The 20,971-nt window shown below is 38.8% G+C and overlaps 1 protein-coding gene across 2 annotated transcripts in view; it reads right to left on the reverse strand.

The window, feature by feature from the left end:
- Positions 1–20,971, reverse strand: part of ATP1B3 (ATPase Na+/K+ transporting subunit beta 3) — a 57,988-nt gene that overhangs the window by 1,750 nt on the left and 35,267 nt on the right. For both annotated transcript variants that reach the window (XM_082655529.1, XM_082655528.1), the window contains exons 2-6: positions 20,338–20,466; positions 15,909–16,016; positions 10,233–10,417; positions 7,464–7,514; positions 1,177–1,263 (exon numbers count right to left, since the gene is read on the reverse strand). In XM_082655529.1, coding sequence (XP_082511655.1) covers positions 1,177–1,263; positions 7,464–7,514; positions 10,233–10,417; positions 15,909–16,016; positions 20,338–20,404 — 498 coding nt within the window. In that variant the 5' untranslated portion in view covers positions 20,405–20,466. The remainder of the gene's footprint in view (positions 1–1,176; positions 1,264–7,463; positions 7,515–10,232; positions 10,418–15,908; positions 16,017–20,337; positions 20,467–20,971) is intronic.

Below are 20,971 nucleotides of genomic sequence, written 5' to 3' on the forward strand. Positions count from 1 at the left end.
GACAGATGCTAAAGTTATAGGAGAAATAATTTTATAAATTCTCCAAGTATTCTCCCCACATGATACTTACAAAGAAAAAAAAAAGTATAACTTTACATTAGGGAAACCTGGCTGACACCACCCTAACAAGGATAACATCACCATTAATGGGACTCAACACCACGTCCCTCCTGATATGCTATTCTGAAAAGGACATAACATTTCTTCTGAGGCATTCCTGCCAAAAATGTACAACCTACATTTAATCATGAAAAACATCAGATAAACTCAAACTGAGGAACATAAACCAACAAAGTAAGCCAAAAAAGGCCTGTACTCATTTCTGAAGAGCTCAAGGGCATGAAACAGACAGATGGAGGAACTGTTCCAGGTTATAGGTGAATAACAGTGTAACAGGCTAGACCAGGAAAAAAATTTTTTCTTTTTTGCAATAAAGGACATTATTGGAACAACTGGTGACATTTCAACAAGATCTGTAGATTAGATAATAGTACAGTATCAATGCTAATGGTTATATATGATAATGTCCTTATTTTTAGGAAATTTAATGTAAAGAGCATTTAGTGTAAAGAGGCACCATGTTTATCACTGAGTGCCAATGATGGTTCAGGGGGAAAAATTATATATATATATTTCACATACATATATATACATATACATACATATATGTGTGTGTATATATATATATATATGGAGACTAATAAGACAAATGGGAGATCTGTGTAAAGGGTCTATAGGAACCCTTTGTACTATTCTAGCCACTTTATGTTTAAAATCATTTCAAAATAAAAAGTTTACTAGTATACATACAAAATGCTATTTATATACATATACTTAAAGAAAAACTATGGAAGAAATTACGCTACAATAATAGTTATCTCTGGATAATGACTTCTTTACTACATCTCTATATTCTTTAAATAAGCACACCCTAAGAAATGAAAGAGGAAACTGTATTTTGAAACTAATCATCCTTTAACTTAGCTGCTTCGGTTTTGTGTTTGTAGTTAAGATCTGGAGTCTCCATTTGCCATCACCATTTGTATTTAAAAACCAGAATAGATGATGCACATGTTACATACGGCATACGTCTACCTAATCCAGACAACTGGCATTTTAATACAGACTACCAATTTTCCAAGAGTCACTACCACTTAAGAACTTCTAAATACTTACATGCAGTTTTTTCCCATAATATGGAAAATATTTTAAATCTATCATTCCATTGGAAGGATAAGTTGATAGCAATGCTGTATTTTCACCCTAAAGTTGAAAACAAAACAAACCCTTTTTAGGTCACAAAAAATAGCTTTTAAAAATGTATTTTTATTAAAGCAGTATCAGTTACGGAGAGTATGAAGAAACTACAATGTTGCGCCAACTGCATTCACCACAAGTGTATTTTTGAAAAGAGACTTACTCATGTTGATTTAAACCGTTTGACACAAACTATCCTGATTTCCTAATATATCTTATATACTTTTCCATGACAGTCCCTTTAACTTACAGCCAGATCTACTCATGCAATGTCTGTAAAATCTTATCTGCCTTCCAACTACCAAATGCCAGTTCTCCAGCCACTGACAGCAGGAATGCACAAGTAGGTCTGGGACCAATGAATTCTAAAATGAATAAAATATTGTGCTTCCAGACTGGAAAGCAATAGCTGCCACACCTAGAAGGTACCACTCAGGCCTGGGAGGCAGCAGGTCCAAAAGTTTCACATGATTAACAACCATGATAACTGTAACCAGAGGTGGAAACTATGATGCAGCTGACACACTGTTGGGGAAAATTTAAAGTACTCCAAGGAATACCCTTCTTAACTAATTTAAATACCACATTTCCCTTGAATAATTTTTACGGGCACATGTAAATCAGTTAGAGGTATTATATGTCTACTGCAATTATATTCCACGTATTAAAAAAGCTGATACAGGAACTTCCCTGGCGGTCCAGTGGTTAAGCCTCTGCGCTTCCACTGCAGGGGGCACGGATTCCATCCCTGGTCAGGGAACTAAGATCTGGGATGCCGCTAGGCACAGCCAAAAAATAAATTTAAACAAACAAACAAGCAAACAAAAAACTGATACAACAAAAAAGAAACAGACTTTCAGATATAGAAAACAAATTAGTAGTTACCTTTGGGGAGAGGGAAGGGGAGAGGGGCAATATAGGGGTAGGGGATTAAAAGGTACAAACTACCATGTATAAGATAAATAAGCTGGGCTTCCCTGGTGGCACAGTGGTTGGGAATCCACCTGTCAATGCAGGGGACACGGGTTTGAGCCCTGGTCCGGGAAGATCCCACATGCCGCGGAACAACTAAGTCCGTGCGCCACAACTACTGAGCCTGCGCTCTAGAGCCCGCGAGCCACAACTACTGAGCCCGCGTGCCACAACTACTGAAGCCCACGCGCCTACAGCCTGTGCTCCACAACAAGAGAAGCTACCGCAATGAGAAACCCGCTCACCGCAACAAAGAGTAGCCCCCACTCACCGCAACCAGAGAAAGCCCGCATGTGGCAACGAAGACCCAAGGTAGCCAAAAACAATAAATAAATAAAATAAATTTATAAAAAAATAAAAATAGAAAAGCTACAAGGATAAACTGTACAGCACAGGGAATATAGCCAATATTTTATAATAACTATACATGAAGTATAATATTTAACAATTGTGAATCACTGTGTTGCACACCTGAAACTTATGTAATATTATAAATCAACCATACCTCAAAAAAAAACTGATATACAAGATAATGATACAAATCTAGTATTCTTCTTGAAAAATAAGCAATTTATGAAAATTCTCATGTAACACATTCTGAGTAGACCCAATATTAATGACTGTCACTTTTACACATACTGAGTAGATGACAGACAACAATGATTAAAATCAGTGGCAACTTCACAAGGCACTAATTAAAACGTTACTAAATGTTTGCATTCTAGATTTGAATAAACGAATTTCTACTTTTGAAAGCATACATGAAACACTATAGCAAAACTAAGAATCTTCTCTAAGGGAAGCGGTACTCTGCTTACTTCCCTTCACCACCACGAAGCAGCAGATGTGCATGGGGTGAGAGAAACACATGGACAAGCGACACAGGCAAGACAGCAAAGCATAAAGCGATGACAACCCACAAAAAGGGCAAGTTCTAACGATCCAGATCAACAATACGTAGAAAGAACAGGAGAGGGGCTTCCATGGTGGCACAGTGGTTAAGAATCTGCCTGCCAACGCAGGGGACATGGGTTCGAGCCCTGGTCAGGGAAGATCCCACATGTCGTGGAGCAACTAAGCCCACGTGCCACAAGTACAGCACGCCTATAGCCTGTGCTCCGCAACAAGAGAAGCCGCCACAATGAGAAGCCCGTGCACTGCAAGGAAGAGCAGCGCCCGCTCGAATGAAGACCCAATGCAGCCAAAAATAAATTTATAAAAAAAAAAAAAAAGAAGAACAGGAGATAACAAGGCTAAGGGAAACTGCAGAAGCCATTTTTCATTCACTATTCAAACACCACCCTACATTTGTACTCCTTAATTTAAAAAAAGTCTAAAAAGAATCTAAAAAGGAGTGGATATATGTGTATGTATAACTGATTCACTTTGCTGTACACCTGAAACTAACACAACATTGTAAATCAACTATACTCCAATAAAAATGAAAAACAAATTGAAAAAACCAGAATACATGCTAAAAAGAGTCTAAAGTAACATTTTATATAGGAGAAAAAAATAGTCACTTTGATATAAGTACTTTTGTACATTAATTACTTTTTTTTTTTTTTTTGCGGTACGGGGGCCTCTCACTGTTGTGGCCTCTCCCACTGAGGAGCACAGGCTCCGGACGCGCAGGCCCAGTGGCCACGGCTCACGGGCCCAGCCACTCTGCGGCACGCGGGATCCTCCTGGAGCAGGGCACGAACCCGCGTCCCCGGCATCGGCAGGCGGACTCCCAACCACTGCGCCACCAGGGAAGCCCCATTAATTACTTTTAACCTATTTTTCCTTAATAATTCATAGAAACACAGAGATGTTCCCCAAAATGTAAAAGGTTTTCTTTAATTTATTTATTTATTTATTTATTTTTGGCTGTGTTGGGTCTATTGCTGTTCGCGGGCTTTCTCTAGTTGTGGCGAGCCGGGGCTACTCTTCATTGCGGTGCGTGGGCTTGTCATTGCGGTGGCTTCTCTTGTTGCAGAGCTCAGACAGCACTCGGGCTCAGTAGTTGCGGCACGTACGCGCGGGCTTCAGTAGCTGTGGCGCACGGGCTTAGCTGCTCCGCGGCATGTGGGATCTTCCTGGATCAGGGATTGAACCCATGTCCCTGGCGCTGGCAGGTGGATTCTTAACCACTGTGCCACCAGGGAAGTCCTGGGTTACAGTTTACTGAGCACTTCAGTGTGCATTTTCAGCCACATACCACACTCAGTTTATATTTACCTCATTTAGGCCTAAAACCCTTAAGTGTGTAGGATCAGTTATAGAGAGGGGAACTGAGGCTCAGAGTTATGGTCACATGCTCAATTAATTGTTCTACGGGTTTGTGCCTAAGCCATCACGTTGGCAGACTTCTACTTAAAATTAACATTTAGAAATTGTGAAATAATAAAATGCATATCTGAACGATGAGGTACTTTACGGTGAAGCTACATGTCATGGTTCTCTAAGTATACGAATGGCATCATATTGGAAACCATGAGCAACTAAGTCCAAGAGTCTATTAGCAGTCACTAAGTTCCACTGAAAACAAAATAAAGGTTTAAAACTAATGTATTTTGGTTCTACTGTAGAGTCATCACCTGTAAGTAACTTGAAGAACACACACCAAATGTTCTAAGCAGTGATTAACTCTGGGTAGCATTTACCAAATGTTTTCCTTCTGCATTTTTCTAAATTTTCTTAAATGAACACGATTCACTTTTGTAAGAAAATTTAAAAAAACACTAATGACATAAATATGAATATTACATCTTTTGCAGGAACCATCCTTTAAAATTAAAGGCCACCTCTAAAAGCATGTTCTGTCATCAATGTTTTAGTGTTTCCAGGACTCTTAACTTGTATGAAAGCAATTAAAGGACTGCCCCAGTGGCACAGTGGATAAGACTCCACGCTCCCGATGCAGGGCGCAGGGGTTTGATTCCTAGTCAGGGAACTAGATCCCACATGCGTGCCTCAACTGAGTTCGCATGTCACAACTAAGGAGCCCACGTGCTGCAACTAAGGGGCTGGCAAGCTGCAACTAAGGAGCCCACCTGCTGCAAGTAAGACCAGGCCCAACCAAATAAATAAATAAATAAACAAAAACAAGACAAAAAAAACCCTATAAATAAATAAAAGCAGATCAAAGTTAAGAATACAAGACAAAATAAAAGACAAATGTATTATATTAAAATTAAGTCAACTAAAGAATTTACACTAAGAACACTTGATTATAGACAAATCTAATGGAAAACAGCAATATGGTGATATGCAGTAAATGCTGCCATCTGTTCACAGAGCCACACCTCGAAAATTTATGGATTCCACCTGATTACTCCTTTGTGACTAGCCAACGAGTAAAATGCAGCTTTACAAAGATTTCCTCCAATTTTGTGTTTTTTTCTAAAAACAAAAATATTCCACAACTAAATAAACAAAACAAAAACCCCATCTATTATTTTGATTATTTTATGTACTTTCCACACAACTCTTCAAAGCAAAAGGGACAGCAAATTGAAATCTGAGTCATTAGACCAGATGTTCCTCCAACTATTCTAGAAGTTCCCCCAACTATTCTAGAATAGTTCCCCCAACTGTTCTAGAAGCAAAAGATACATAACAGATAACAAGGAGAAAAATCCATTTATAATCCTAAGTGAAGAGTTAACACGGAGGAGTTTATACTGGCCAAAGGCTTACAGAAGTAAACCTTAGGAAGGGAGTGGAAGGCTTTTGTCCTTCTGGCTGTGTGTGTGTGTGTGTGTGTGTGTGTGTGTGTGTGTTTTCCTTTCTTGATGGTGTTGGCTCCACAGACCCACTGTTCCAAGTATATCTACATTGTCTGCTCACATGCAGAGGCAAAAGTTCCTGCACACAGGACGCTCATAAAATCAGCACTTCCACTGGCTGAAGGCTCACAGCCAGCCTCGGGAACCTTCTACTGGAAAGAATTGCAAGCAAGGGGGATCACAGAGTTACACCATACATTTCCTAAATCTGTCTTGTAGGTGTAACGTTTTCTCCTGTTTTGAGATGACAGTAGAAGCTCACTAGATTTTTAGAAGGATTTGTATACCAAGAAAAACTCAGCTTAGATGCAGCATCTGGTTTTAAGTGAGGTTCTGATTTTTTAATCCAAGTTTCCTGCTGAGCTGACTATGGCATAAGGAGATAAAGTGAGCTGCCTATGGTCACACATGCATACTTCAACCCAGATGAGAAAAACACAAACTTCCCAGCTTTTCATTCTATTCTAAATCGTGAATAAATACTCAAAATAAATCAATAAGGATATTCTAAAGCAGGAGTTCTCAGAGTGTGGGTCCCAGACCAGCAGCATCACCATCACTTGGAAACTTTAGTTAAAAACGCAAATTCTGCAGCCTCACCCCGGACCTACTGAGTCAGAAACTGCAGAACTGGGACCTAAGAAACCCTCCAAGTGATTCTGATGCATGATCAGATTTGAGAACCACCCAGCAAGAAGTTTCTGCCCAAATAAGAAATCCATTCATCGTTAAAAGGGATTACAGTTTTCTTTGGCAAACAACTTTAGAAGTGATTTCAATGTAACATTTCAAGTAAGACACTTCTGACATATTAACTGGAGCTGGAATGCTAATATTTTACACAATGATAAAATTAAATTTAGAACTTAACAGTTTCTCCTGAGAACTCTTACCCATCATTTACATATTTGTCTTAGTTGAACTTTGCAGCATGGAGAGAAAACAAAAGAAATTATGAAAGGAAAACAGCACAGTGCTCTGGAAAAAATAAAGTAGGGATGAGAGAGCAAAATAATGCCTCCTTAAGGAAAATGTACCATGTTTTTCATTAAATCTCAGATGCCACTGATGTACACCAATTTATGTACTATTAAGAAAGAAAAAATCTTATACACTATTAAGTCACTATCAGTTATAAGGCCAACCCCAATTTTGGTGTTATCAAGCTAGAAAAAAGAAAATGAATCTTAAAATCAGTGAAATATGGTATATGTAAATATAAAGGCAAAGTATGTGAAATCAAATGCACATGGAAAATAAGTCTTTTTGAATTATTATTAGCAAACAGAGAAGGGCTACCCCCAAAGGTTGGTGGAGTTTCATTCTTCTAAGAATGGGACTACAATGGACTTTAAAAATGTGACAGGGAAGAAAAAAATGACTAAATTCATTAGACTTTTAAAGTATTTTTAAGATACACTAAGGTTTTAACAGAAGTTGGGTTATTTTCTGAATACTAACCTTCAAAATACATTCTATCCTTGGTTCTCCTTGAGGCTTTAATCCAATTATCTAAGGTAAAGAAACATTGATTAACTGAAACATCACAACTGTACACAACAGAACGTCTTCCTTCATTGCTGGGGACACGGGTGGGAGGGTTGAGATGAACACTAACACTGCATTAAAACCCTGTTACCTCTGCCTTTTACTTTAATTTTATCTTAGAGGATTAGAACAGACTTTTCAATACAATAATCTTACCAATTATCTATCTTATTATAGTACTAGGACAATTTAGAAAATAAATCAGTTATCAACGAATTGACCAAAACACAACATTGCACTTTGCTACCCTAAAACAAGAAATAAACAGAAACCTTTACATTTCGTTATTTATATGAACACATCATTAATGCAAATAAGAATGGCAAAGGCGTAATATAATAACTGTTCTTCATGAAAATATATTAGGTCACAACGCTACCATGTTTCCATAAGGCTTCCACAGAGCCCTGTTGTATTTCACATCTATCTGTTCTACAAAACACATACGCTTAATGAATCCCATTTTGAGGACTCTCACAGCACCACTCAGTTCTATGTAATGAGGCTTTCATTTATGTGGTTGATATAACTAACTCTGTATGAATGATAACAGATATTTATCCATATATTTTATGAGAGGATTTTTTGTCCTTTTGAATTATATGCATTTTAATTTATATTTTATAATTTATATACATTTTAATGTGAATGCCTGTAAAATGTAAGTACTCCTCCCGAAAGACAGGTATTGTTGCAACCGAAATAATAATTTCAAGAGCAGTAACTATCCGTGCCCTTGCAATGATTTTGGAACAAACTATACTGGGATGAAATGCCCTGCTACACCCTTATGCAACACGTCACTGCCGATCCCTGTGTGCCTGATGATGCCTTCCTGGCATGCCTGTGAAGTTCTGCCCTATCAGCAAGTATAATCTCACATCCTCATCATTCAGAGGACATACTGACAAAGAAAACAAACTCAGAAGGTTGGTCCTGTGGCAGATGGAACTGGAATTTCTTCTCTTGGCTTTATATGGGGAACAGATTTTCCATCAATCTAGGTGTTGTGAAGATACTCCTAGGAGGCAGGGATTACAAAAGGCATCCCTGTGGGAGGCAATGGGTTTACTTCATCTTACAAGCTAGATCACCTGGCTTCACATTACAGTTGGCCCTCCCTATCGGGGGGGGGGGGGGTTCCACATCTGCAGATTCAACCAATCGCAGATCAAAAACATCTGGGGGAAAAAAATTCCAGAAAGTTCCAAAGAGCAAAATTCGAATTTGCTGTGTGCTGACAACTTTTTACACAGCACTTACACTGAATTAGGTATAAGTACTCTAGAGATGCTTGAGTACACAGGAGGATGTGCGCAGGTTATATGCAAATACTATGCCATTTTATATAAGGGACTTGAGCACCTCCAGATTTTGGTGTCCTCAGGGGTCCTAGAATCAATTCCCCACAGATATCGAGGAATAAACTATCTGGGTTTCTTGTGTGGATTGTGAAAACCCATTTCTACTTTATTTAACAGTATGTGGTATGTATGAGCTCCCTAGCATTTCTGAGGAAAGTAGGGGTCCCCTTGAAATAGTTGTTCAGATTGCTCCCACTTCCAGGCCTACCCATCTTGCCTTCAGTTTCACCTCCACTTTGTTAACCTTAGTTCCTAAGTTTTGCTAAAATATCCCATTAAATGTTTATTGAGCGCCTACTATGTGCCAGGCAATGTTTCAGAATGATTTCCGGAGTGCTATGAGATAATCAGAAACTGTCGCTGTCCATGGGGACAGGGGAAAGAGAGGCTGGAGGGAAGCCAGTCTGGGCGCTTAAGGGTCTAGCTGGCTCTCCCTACAGGGAAACTCCTTATTTAGCAGTGCCAACTTCAGAAGACTCAAGTTTTAGTTTTATTAGGGATGGTAACTTTAGTGATATGTAAACTCAAGCCCTTGAGAGGTCTGCACCTGTTTAGGAAATTGCCTTTTCTCTGCGTAAATGACCAGGAATTACCTCATTCTTCAAGGGAGACCATACAGGCCTCAACAGGTTAACTCTATCAGAACACAACTCTGCAGTACCATTTATAGAGCAGGAAGGCACAGGGTCTGGAGATCACTTCATTATGCAAGGAAGGCATCTTCCTTTTGCACAATGACTCCACAACATTGTTACTTAGATGTAGAGCACATTAGCTTCTTGGTTTGCTAATGGCTATACAATTCAGGCACTTTCTCTGGACAACATGGCAAGATGCTGCTGGGTTCATTTTAATGCAAATTTATCTCTATTTCTACTATTTAATTACATAGACATATACTATAAAGCTATGCTTTGCTACTAAATATTCAGAAAAAGTTAAATAAGCCAAAACTTTGTAAGTTTGCCGTGGGATTTTAAATTACATTGCCACACAGGATGCAAAGATGAGCACAGCACATTAACACAACCATGCTGTGGGCATGATCCCCAGAATACCTGATCCCTGAAGCTCTGATCTACGCTTAAGTGCATACAGCTAGTTCCAAAAGAGAAAAACTGAAGTTGCGTTACTCCCTAATTTATGACTAATCTATGAACCAATTGTTTTTTTCTGTATTAATTTTCCAAAGGTCAATATCACTGTTAGCTTTTTACACAAGCTACCACCAAGTGAGAGAGCACTGAATAAACAGTTGCCAGCTTCTTAATAGAAGAGATTTGGAAAAAGCAGCCGCAGCAATAAATTATGTACATACTCTGTTCATTTTCACAAGAATACAAGGGCGTCCTGTGGAGTAGCCAAACTCGGGATCATCCACACCACTGCACGCTTCAAGTAAGACAAGAGGAAACCGACACGAAGTATATTCTGGACCCTTCTGCTCAATAAGCGCTCCACTGTGACAATCTGTGAGATTCTTCTGTTCTTCTGCGCCATACGCTAAAAAGGAAACAGCCAAAAAGGACCTTAAACACAACTAGAAATATATCATCCTTTGGACAACATTCTTCAAAGGCAAAAACAGCAATGCCATTTACTGGAAAATTTTAGGGAAAAAATGTTAAGTCTGTTCCTTTAAAGTCCGATTGCTATCTAGCGCTTTGCAGTTTATTTCATTTCAATACAAACTGGGTGACAGATTTCTTTCGTCACCATTAGGTGGCACTAGCCACGGCTACAGCATTACCTGAACGCCCGCGATGCTCTTGGCCCAAAAGATACAATGGTGAGGACATAAAAACGCATTACCTCTGCCCTTATGGAGGTAATTTACAGTGTAGTGGGTAAGACAGGTGTTGAGGATAAAATCATAAATGAAGGGCCTAAAGAAAGGTGTACATGTGAGTTAACGTTAGCTTACAAAAGGGTGTTTTCAGCAGAGATGGAGGTAACAAGATAGATCCAAAGGGGATGAAGGAGTAAAATGGTTACAACTTGGAGATAGGGAAGGAAGGAGAGGGAGACAATTCAACAATTTTTCGAATGTTTGCTGTGCACTTGACACACTGTTAGACAAAAGGGGCACAACGGGGAGCCAGTCTGCTGTGGACCCTGCCCTCAATGAGCTTAGGCTACTGCAAGGCACTCACTAATAAACACGGTGCCACAATGCCTCAATAAGAACTGTTGGTGTGTGGGTATAAATGGTACCAGAAAAAGGCCAGCCTAAAATGAATTCAACCAAAAACAGGAACCAAAATTTCAAAGTACTCACATATACTTATTTAACTTTATTTATTTATTTAAATTTATTTAAATTTGTTCATTTGCTTGCTTGCTTGCCATGCCACGAGGCTTGTGGGATCTTAGTTCCCAGGCCAGGGACTGAACCCAGGCCCCAGCAGGGAAAGTGCTGAACCACTGGACCACCAGGGAAGTCCCAAAGTAAACACATTTAAAAGGAAGTATGATCTTTCCCTTAAAAAAAAAAAAGTCAAAAATTTTGGTTTCAACTTTTATTTATCAAAAATTAGGGTATCATGGGAACTATGTACCCATTAAATAGCCAAGAATGACTCAGGTATTGGGGAGGGGGGATAGGAGTAAACTTTTAAAACAAAACAGTACCACTGACATTCGTCACTCCTTTTTGACTTTCGTGGCACAATCATGAATGTCATTTGGCAGAAAATATTCAAGGCCTACATCAGTTTCCTCCAAGGGCTTCTCCTGCATATACTCTGTTGGTACAGTTCATCAGGGACCATTTTTGTATGATGCCAACTTCCACTTCTACACAAAACCGCTCTAAGTCAAGGAGTTGGATGAATGGTCAGAATATGAAGACCCCTGCTCAGCACATGATGGGAACAGAGAAAGGTGACCATTCCCAGAGAGAGCACAGAACCCCACATTCCTGAGGAAAGCCTAAAGTAAGATAGAAAAAGGTGCAGGTAAACGGGGGGGGGGGGCGGGGGAGAGACCTGAAAGATAATTTGAACAATATAAGATTTTAAATTCTAATTAGTATTCAAGGGGGGAAAAAAAAACCCAACCCAGAGCAGATGATGTATCTTTTAACAAGAGACTGTATCTTTTAAACAGCAGAAAGGCATTCCTAAGAGCAACAATGACAATTCAAAGTTTAAAAAAAGGGAGCGGGGAGGGCGTGCTGAACATTGAAGATCTAAAAGTAAATCCCCAGTATAATAAAGCAAAAGTAGAAAATGAGAGAAAAACAAGAGATCCAAAACCCAACAACTAACAGAATAGCTCTAGAAAGAGAACCAGAAAACTGAGGTGAGGAAATTTTCAAGTAATGATAGTTTCCTCAACTGGAGAATCTAACTCTTCATCTCGAAAGACCCCATCAAGTTTCCAACAAAGTGATATTTCAGAGACTGACACCAACACTTGGAAATTTTAGAACCCTAAGGAAATACATTTAAAAACAAAAACAAAAAACACTGTTGAGCAGAAAAAGGCAAATACAAAGGAACTAAAATTATATACACAGCTAAACTAGAACAATAAAAGCAGAAGTCATTTTCAGAAATGAAAGGATTAAAAACCTACATTCCATGTATCTTAAAAAATTTTTTTAAATTTAAATACAAATTGAGATATAATTCACATATAACATGTTTCATGTGTACAACACAATGAATGCTTGAATATTTGTACACATTGTGAAATGATCACCACGATAAGTCTAGTTAACATCTTGTCGCTATGTATAGTTACAAATTTTTTTCTTGTGATGAGGACTTTTAAGATCTACTCTCTTAGGAACTTCCCAATACGCAATACAGTAGTGTTAACTAGCGTCCCCATGCTGTACATTACATCCCCAGGGCTTATTTATTTCTAACTGGAAGTGTGTACCTTTTGACCTTCCTTCACAACTTCAGCCCAGCCCCCTGCTGCCTCTGGCAACAACCAATCTATCTGTTCTCTGCATCTATGAGCTTGGTTTTCTTATTTGTTTCTTAGATTCCACATATAAGTGAGATCATTTGGTATTTGTCTGTTTATTTCACTTAGCATCATGCCCTTTAGGTCCATCCATGTTGCTGCAAATAGTAAGATTTCATTCTTTTTTTATGGCTAAATAGTATAGTGGTATATATACAATGGAAGAGTATTCATGTATCTTTTCTTACAAAGTTATTTGAGAATATACTCCATCAAAACTAGGGAATAAAGAAAGAAAAAGAACGCAGGAGGCAAGAAACAGTGAATCCAATCCGAAAGGGATCAAACGAACTCCCCAAATGACAGCTGGGTGGTAGAAGCCCTAGACAGAAACCAGTACAGACTGCAGCAGAGGGGAAGGACTCTAGGGAGGAGTTCTCCAGAAAAGAGGGACATAAGAGAACTCTCAAACGATAGTATACAAATAAGGGAGTTAGACGAGAGTCTCTACAGATGGTAGAATATGACGTAAAGACAAGCATAAGAAGGCAACCAATAATGAAAATAAAACAGTAATTCAATTACTTTTGATTTGAGATTAGGGGAAGGTATGAGGCATGTGAGCTAAATCCTCATTTAACATGGCAGGAAGTAAAGACAATGTATAAAAGTGATAAATCAAGAGCCAGCAGATTGCATTTAAAGATACAGAAGAAAAAGTTCAAAAGTATGAAGTTATTTCCTGTTGAAAATGTATCCAGAATCAGACGATTTCTCACAGCCTCACTGCTCCTGACCTTGCCACTATCTCCACTCATCTAGGTGACTGCAACGGCCTCCTAACCAGCTTCCCTGATTCCCCTCTACAGTCTAGTCTCAAAAAACAGCCTGAGTGATCCTTTAAAAATCTGAGATGATGTTATTCTCTGCTTAAGAACCTCCATCTTGGTCACTGTGAAAGTCAAAGAACTGAACAACAGCCTCTAAGGCCTACACAATCTGGTCCTCCTTTAACTCCCTGACCTCAATCTCCTACTACTCTCTCCCCACTTACTCCATCCAGCCCCTCTGACTTCCTTGATGAACGCTGAACACACTGGACATTGTGAGCCTCAGGGCCTTTGCACCTACTGCTGGGTAGTTCCATGGCTACTTCCCTCATCCTTAGATCTTTCCTCAAACATTCCCTTTCAATGAGGCCTTCCCAGACCACTCTGCTTAAAATTACAGCCCTCTCAACTCTCCCTATTTCCTTTCTCTGCCTTATTTTCCTCCACAGCACTTATTACCTTCTAACACACCACTAGATTATAAAAACTCCACGAACACAGAAACTTTGTTTGTTCATTGATGGAAATTAGAAGAGTGCTTGACACAAAAAAGACCCTCAAAAAGAAGTATTTGTTGAATAAAGGAACAGGACTACAGCTAGAACAGAGTACGGCAGGGAATTACTGTTCTACTTATACGCGTTTCTTTACTATTTGGTTCTCAAACCATGGATTATACTCTCACAAAAACATCTCCATTTAAATAATAAATATACATTTAACTTCCAAGGGAAAGAGATTTAGGACGGTTGGTAGAAGAAGACCAGGATCAAAAGGTTTTTGATTTAAGATAGGAGGGAGGTTGAGGATTTCTACATGTTGACAAGAAAGGATCCAACAGAGAGGCTAAACATATATGAGAAGGATTAGTAATTACCATAATGCTCGCGGCAGTGAGAGGGGATGAGATGCAAAACGTGACCCGGACAGGTGGACTTAGATAAGAGGAAGGGCAGCTCCCCTTGTCAGAGCAGGAGGAAAATCACAGACAACAAGGCTGCAACTGAAGGCTGGTTTTACTGGTAACAAGGAAACTGGGGGAGTTTCCACCTGAGTATTTCTAGTTTCTCTTGAAGTAGGAAACCAGGTTATATGAAGAAAGTGAGTTATAGGGGAAAAGGTAAGGAGCTAGAGTTTTGAGTAGAGGCTGGAAATAATCCCTTCAGAGAATTACCCAGGGAAATTCAGCAGGATTGCCAGGCAGTAGATCTGATCCATGAGGGAGGTGATCAAGTATTCACAGTGCTAATTAGTCTTCAGAGGGCAGGCTCAAAGGAAGAGCTCCATCCAGGAATTACAGGGCTTCATCTAGGGGCACTGCACGCCTTCATCTACTTGCAAGTTTTATGACAAACGGACTAGGAGGCGAGGGATTTTAGAGTACTGGCTTAAGTAAAAATGAAATGAAAAACTATGGAATTGACGAGCTTGACCAGAAGGGCAGCTGAGCGGGGAGCGGCTGGGATAAAATAAAAGGGTCAGTGAACTGGAAGTCCCAGTGAGGGAGACAAAGAGCGAGGGCAAGTTAAGCAAACGAGAAGGTTGTATAGGGAGCCCCATCAGCGGCCGTGGCAATGGAGTCCTGCACATTCTAAGAAGCACTGCAGGAGAGCGTGGCTGAGGAAGAGCTGCGGCAGCCGTGAACCAAGAGGCCATGGCGCTTGATGGCTATTCGGGTGAATGTTGATACCGTGGAGTCAGGGCAGACAAAACGGAAAAGAAAACTGGGCCAGGACGGCTATTAGAAAGCACTGCAACCAGTAGCTCTGAAAAACTCACAACCGATACACAAACTTTTTTTCTTTTAATGAGGAACACCATTCCTCGTCCCCACACCGCAAGCACTACACTGGACCCGAAGATCCAAATCCTTAGAGGCATCATTTTATAATATAGTTTTGCTCCATTAGTCACATGCTATTTGTTTTGATGCAGATATAAATGTTATGCTTCAATGAACCTACTTCATGTACTTATTAAAGGGTAGATTAAAAAAAAAATCAAATAAACTGCCCATTAGGGTTAGGCCCCTGTGCTTTCCGTAAGTCAGAATATGGACTAATCATAAATTCATCATGAATAACAGTAAATTCCACTTGCCAAGTCCTCTCAATTGACTGTGTTTAACAGAAAGAAAGAAAAAGGCAAGACAAACTCTAAGAATAATGTTTCTAAAGTAATCATAATTTGGTACTAGTTTCTGTAATAACTAAAATTTTTAACTTACTCTAAAAAAACATACTTACACTTTAGAAATTTCTTAAGGTCATTAATGTACCCTCTATAGGACTCTGGATTAGACACGCTGAATGAAAAATCCAATGCTGTCACCGGTTTTGGAAAAACCATAAGCCCTATAGGGATAAAAGAAAAGGGGGGAAATTAATTATAGCAATTCCCTTCTCTCCCTCCTTCTCCTTACTCTTATCTCTAAAAAGGAAGATCTCAGTAAATTTTGTGGAAATTGTTTTCACAGGCAGGTTGAAATTATCAAGAACCTCCCACTTCTATCTGACTACGAAGAGACATCTAAAATGAAAAAATTCCACATCTTCACAATCACCTCGGACATTACCAATTAGAAACCTCCTCTAAATCTTAGTTAGAATTGCTCTGTTCCTTAATTTAAAAGATGCAAGTTTTCCTTTGTACTTTCTACATTCATTTTCTATTAAATATTTTTAGGTTTTGCCAATTTGCCATTAATATAGAGAAAATTTTAGCAAATCAAAATCTAAGCACTTTGTCATTCAAATTACAGCTGTACGAAAACATTCGTAAAGAAAGCTTACCTTATTCAGTGAAAGAGGCCTATACAATTTTAACTCTACAGTTAAATATTCTTCCTTCAATAATAAACACTGCTCGATAACTAAAATGTGGTTTTCTCATACTGAACTGACGCATAACCACCAACAATTTCACATTAGCAATCAACACCCATGTATATAGAATATGTTTGCATGAGTTTATTAACAGAAAATGTAAGCCTATTTATCTCTAACAATCAGGCTTCCAACTTTAAGCTTTCCTTGATTTAAAAGCATTAGATCAAAAGTGTGTCTGTACATGTATAACTGAGTCACTGTGCTGTACAGCAGAGATTGGCACAGCATTGTAAATCAACTCTACTTCATAAAAAAAATTGTTTAATTTAAAAGCATTAGATCTACATTCAGCCTTGCACAAAGGCTTAAACAAAAAAATCCTAAAATTCTCACTAGTTTCTAAACATTCCCCATATATCAAAGTTATTATAGATAAGCCTTGCATTGAATCTGAAAATAAATAACAAGGTTGTTTTAGTTTTCATTAAAATTGCTTTTGCTGTTTGCAACTAGAGAAAGCCTGTGCACAGCAATGAAGACCCAATGCAGCCAAAAAAAAAAAAATTGCTGCTCATAGACATCTAATTCGTTTTAGATCAAACCCAGTTTCTTTCAAATCCTAAATACCTGCCTTTGTTGATCTGCATGGTTCTTGAGTTAAACTACAATAGATCCGATGCTACTCAACTATGATGAAACACTCAATGTTCCCAAATGGCAGAGCAAATCTTATTCCATATACAGCACAAAAGAGCCCCAATTAGATTCCCCATTCACCTACTATCTCAACATACCAGATCACTTGGATTTGGAGGATCTCATATGCCTATTTTTCCTTACCCCTCCACCTACTACAAAATCAATAGTAACTTTCTGACTTTTTAATAAAAATGTTCAATGTAGAAATAAAACCTGACCATCCAGTATATGAAGTGACCATCTGTGTATGTCTGAAATTGTATGTTTTCATTTTTAAGGTTTTACAGAAGGAACAAGAAATAATATACTGTAAGTGAAAAAGTAACAGAATCAAGGCAGCTTATACATAACTGTATAAAAACACCCAACTTTAAGAAAAACCCAACTTTTAATAAAACATCCAGTTTGAAAGAAATTTTAAAGAAAAATATGAAAATGTCTATGCTTTATAAAAAAAAGATTACATTCCTTTAACATGACTTATTTCTATGGGAAGTTTTAAATGACTCAATTTACAAAAACTCTGTAGACCAGAATGTCTAAAACTGAGTTTCTGATACAAGTTACTTCTTAGATCTTGCTGAGCAATGCTCTTGGAGCCTTAGTTCATTTAACAGCCTGTTTGAAACTCTTAAGTAAAAAAAAAACACAGCAGGAATGTGCCGTACGGCTGCATTTTTTGACGCAGTACACCTACGTCCTCCAAATAAAGTCTTGGCTTACCCCAAACCATGAACATCAACAGAATGTGAAAACTACAGTAACTCTTACGTCTTTATAATTTAAACCACTGGAGCATGAATATGTGTGTATGCATGTGTGTGCATCTATAGGGGTGTGCATGGATGGTACGTGTTTATATCATATGCATGTATATGTTAATACACATACCAATTTCAAACTAGCATTTATTTTACCAGGTGCAAATACATTATTGAAATGATACCATTTAAAAATAAAACTTAGGGCCTCCCTGGTGGCGGAGTGGTTGAGAGTCCACCTGCTGATGCAGGGGACACGGGTTTGTGCCCCGGTCCGGGAAGATCCCACATGCCACGGAGCGGCTGGGCCCGTGAGCCATGGCCGCTGAGCCTGCGCGTCTGGAGCCTGTGCTCCACAACGGGAGAGGCCGCAACAGTGAGAGGCCCGCGTACCGCAAAAAAAAAAAAAAAAAAAAAAACTTGAATATGGTCATTGTTAAAAAAAAAAAAACCTTAGAAAAAAGAAGTAGAAATAAAATTTAATTACCCATAATTCCTTTATGAAGAGAAAATCATATTTAACAAACTAGTATACATTCATCTAATATTATATTGATATATAATATGAATACGTGTACATATATATTTGTTTATTTGAACTAATATTAAGTTTTTAAGTACTATAATACACTTGGTGAATGATTTTAAGGAACTCAGTTTAAAATTATATACTTAAAAAACTATATTGAACACATTTTACTGCTTTTATTATTCATGAAATTATAAATGGTTTAATATTTCTGAAATAGATCAGCTTATGTTCAACAGTAATAGTCACATAACTTAAGGCAGCAAGAGAAATAATTATCTTAGAATTCATCTAGGTAGAAAGAAAACAGGGCTACAATGAAAGATGAGGAAAAAATTAGCATGGAGCTGGTCTCAGATACATGGTCAAATAGACCAAAAGAGTTATTCATGATATTTAAATAAATATTAGCTGCAAACAAAGGAAAAGCCATTAGAACAAACTTTTTAAGAAAACTGGTTGGGGAAACTGGTTCAATCTCGCTGCTGATATAGCTGAGAAGTCCATGCAGTGGGCAAGGATCTAGGCTAGGGTTCCTCAGCCGTGGACCTAATGACATTCTGAACTAGATGATTCTTTGTTGTGGGAGGTTGTCCCATGCACTATAGGGATGTTTAGCAGCACCCCTGGCCTCTACTCACAGTAGCACATCTGCAGTTGTGACAACCAAAAATGTCTCCAGACAGTGCTGAATGGCCTTGGGGGGCAAATCACTGCTGGAAGAGAACCACTGCTGCAGACAGAAACCTCCTGCTGCAGACTCCCACCTTCCCTGGCCTGCATGCCCACTCTGCCTGCTGCCCAAATCACGCTCCTCCATGGAGAGCCGTCCCTTTGCTAGCATCTCTGGACGTTGTTTATATTTCTGGGAATTAGATACACTGGAGTTCTGCACATTATTGTTATTTACTAGCACTTTGAGGACAAGGGCCGTGTGCACCAACAAAAGCGGAGCTAACATTCAAAGACCAACTGTTTAAAAAGAATAAAATCAGGAAGGAGAAAATGTGACTTAAACAAGTGCTCCAGGTTAAGATTTTCTTCCGTACGAAGGTACATTCTCCAGTATCCTAGAGGAAATTTTTTTCCCTAAGACAATCAATAGAGAATAATTCAACATATTAAGAGTATACTCATTTTATTCTCTATTGACTTCTTACCATTTCCACACTAAGCAATTAAAAACACGAAGCATGGGGCTTCCTTGGTGGCGCAGTGGTTGAGAGTCCACCTGCCAATGCAGGGGACACGGGTTCGTGCCCCGGTCCAGGAAGATCCCACATGCCGGGGAGCGGCTGGGCCCGTGAGCCACGGCCACTGAGCCTGCGCGTCCGGAGCCTGTGCTCCGCAATGGGAGAGGCCACAACAGTGAGAGGCCCGTGTACCGCAAAAAAACAAACAAACAAACGAAAACATGAAGCATGTATTTTACAAGACAAATGCTCTAACCCACACCAGAGCTGAAATATATACTTCATAAGTAAATTACTCAGAGCAAAGTGAAATTACTACACAATATTCATAAACACCATTCATAACTATAACTATATTCATCAATCTGGCTTCACTTTAACTCTCAATATTCATTTCTGCTTACTCTTGGCAAAAGACTCAAGATTTATCAGCCAGGGTTTTGTATCACTGTGTAAATATTAAAGGTTTTTATATCAGTATGTAAATATTAAAGGTCTTTATATCACTATGTAAATATTAAGCAACAAACAAAATCAAAACTTTCACATTATCTAACCCTAAAGTTTAACATCTTCTACTGGCTATGTAATACAGACTTACGGAGAAGATAAAAGTATAACCCAATTTTGTTAGAAGCCATGATAATCACAACATAATTAATTACCTGGACTAGGAATCTGGTCACGATATTTTGGAACCTCATCATTCAGAGTCTGAAGCATAGCCCACATTGTGAATGTAAAGAGTGCAGCCAGGAACCCATAAAAGACTAGGTAGAAGAGCAAGATCAAACCTGTAAAAGAAAATAAAACTCATAAAGTTGAAGATATACACATTGTGTGTGTGTGTGTGTGTGTGTGTGTGTGTGTGTGTGTGTGTGTGTGTGTGTGTGTGTGTGTGTGTGTGTGTGTGTGTGTGTGTGTGTGTGTGTGTGTGTGTGTGTGTGTGTGTGATGTGGCCAGGGTAAAAAAACAGACCCATCATTGCAAGGCTAGAACTCCAAGCTTTGCCATGCACACAGCCAAGTATCTTCATATTCAGAGCGATATGAATTTGCCCAAGCAAGGGGTATTTCAGCAGGCAGCACCCACCCACATCCTGTGACCCCCTCCTCTCCTCTGATACTTCCAACTACAAGTAGCTTCCACAGATCACACTGATTCAAGATCAGAGCTTTAAAATTCCAGCACATAAGGGAGTATTTCCCGAAATGGAGTTAATGCTCTCTAGAAAGAAGAAAGATGATTTTAGGTTGGACAAAAACCCCAGTATGTATATGTGACAAACAAAAAAATTAA

The sequence above is a fragment of the Grampus griseus genome (genome assembly GCF_964374135.1).
Source record: "Grampus griseus genome assembly, chromosome: 5".
Lineage (NCBI taxonomy): Eukaryota > Metazoa > Chordata > Mammalia > Artiodactyla > Delphinidae > Grampus > Grampus griseus.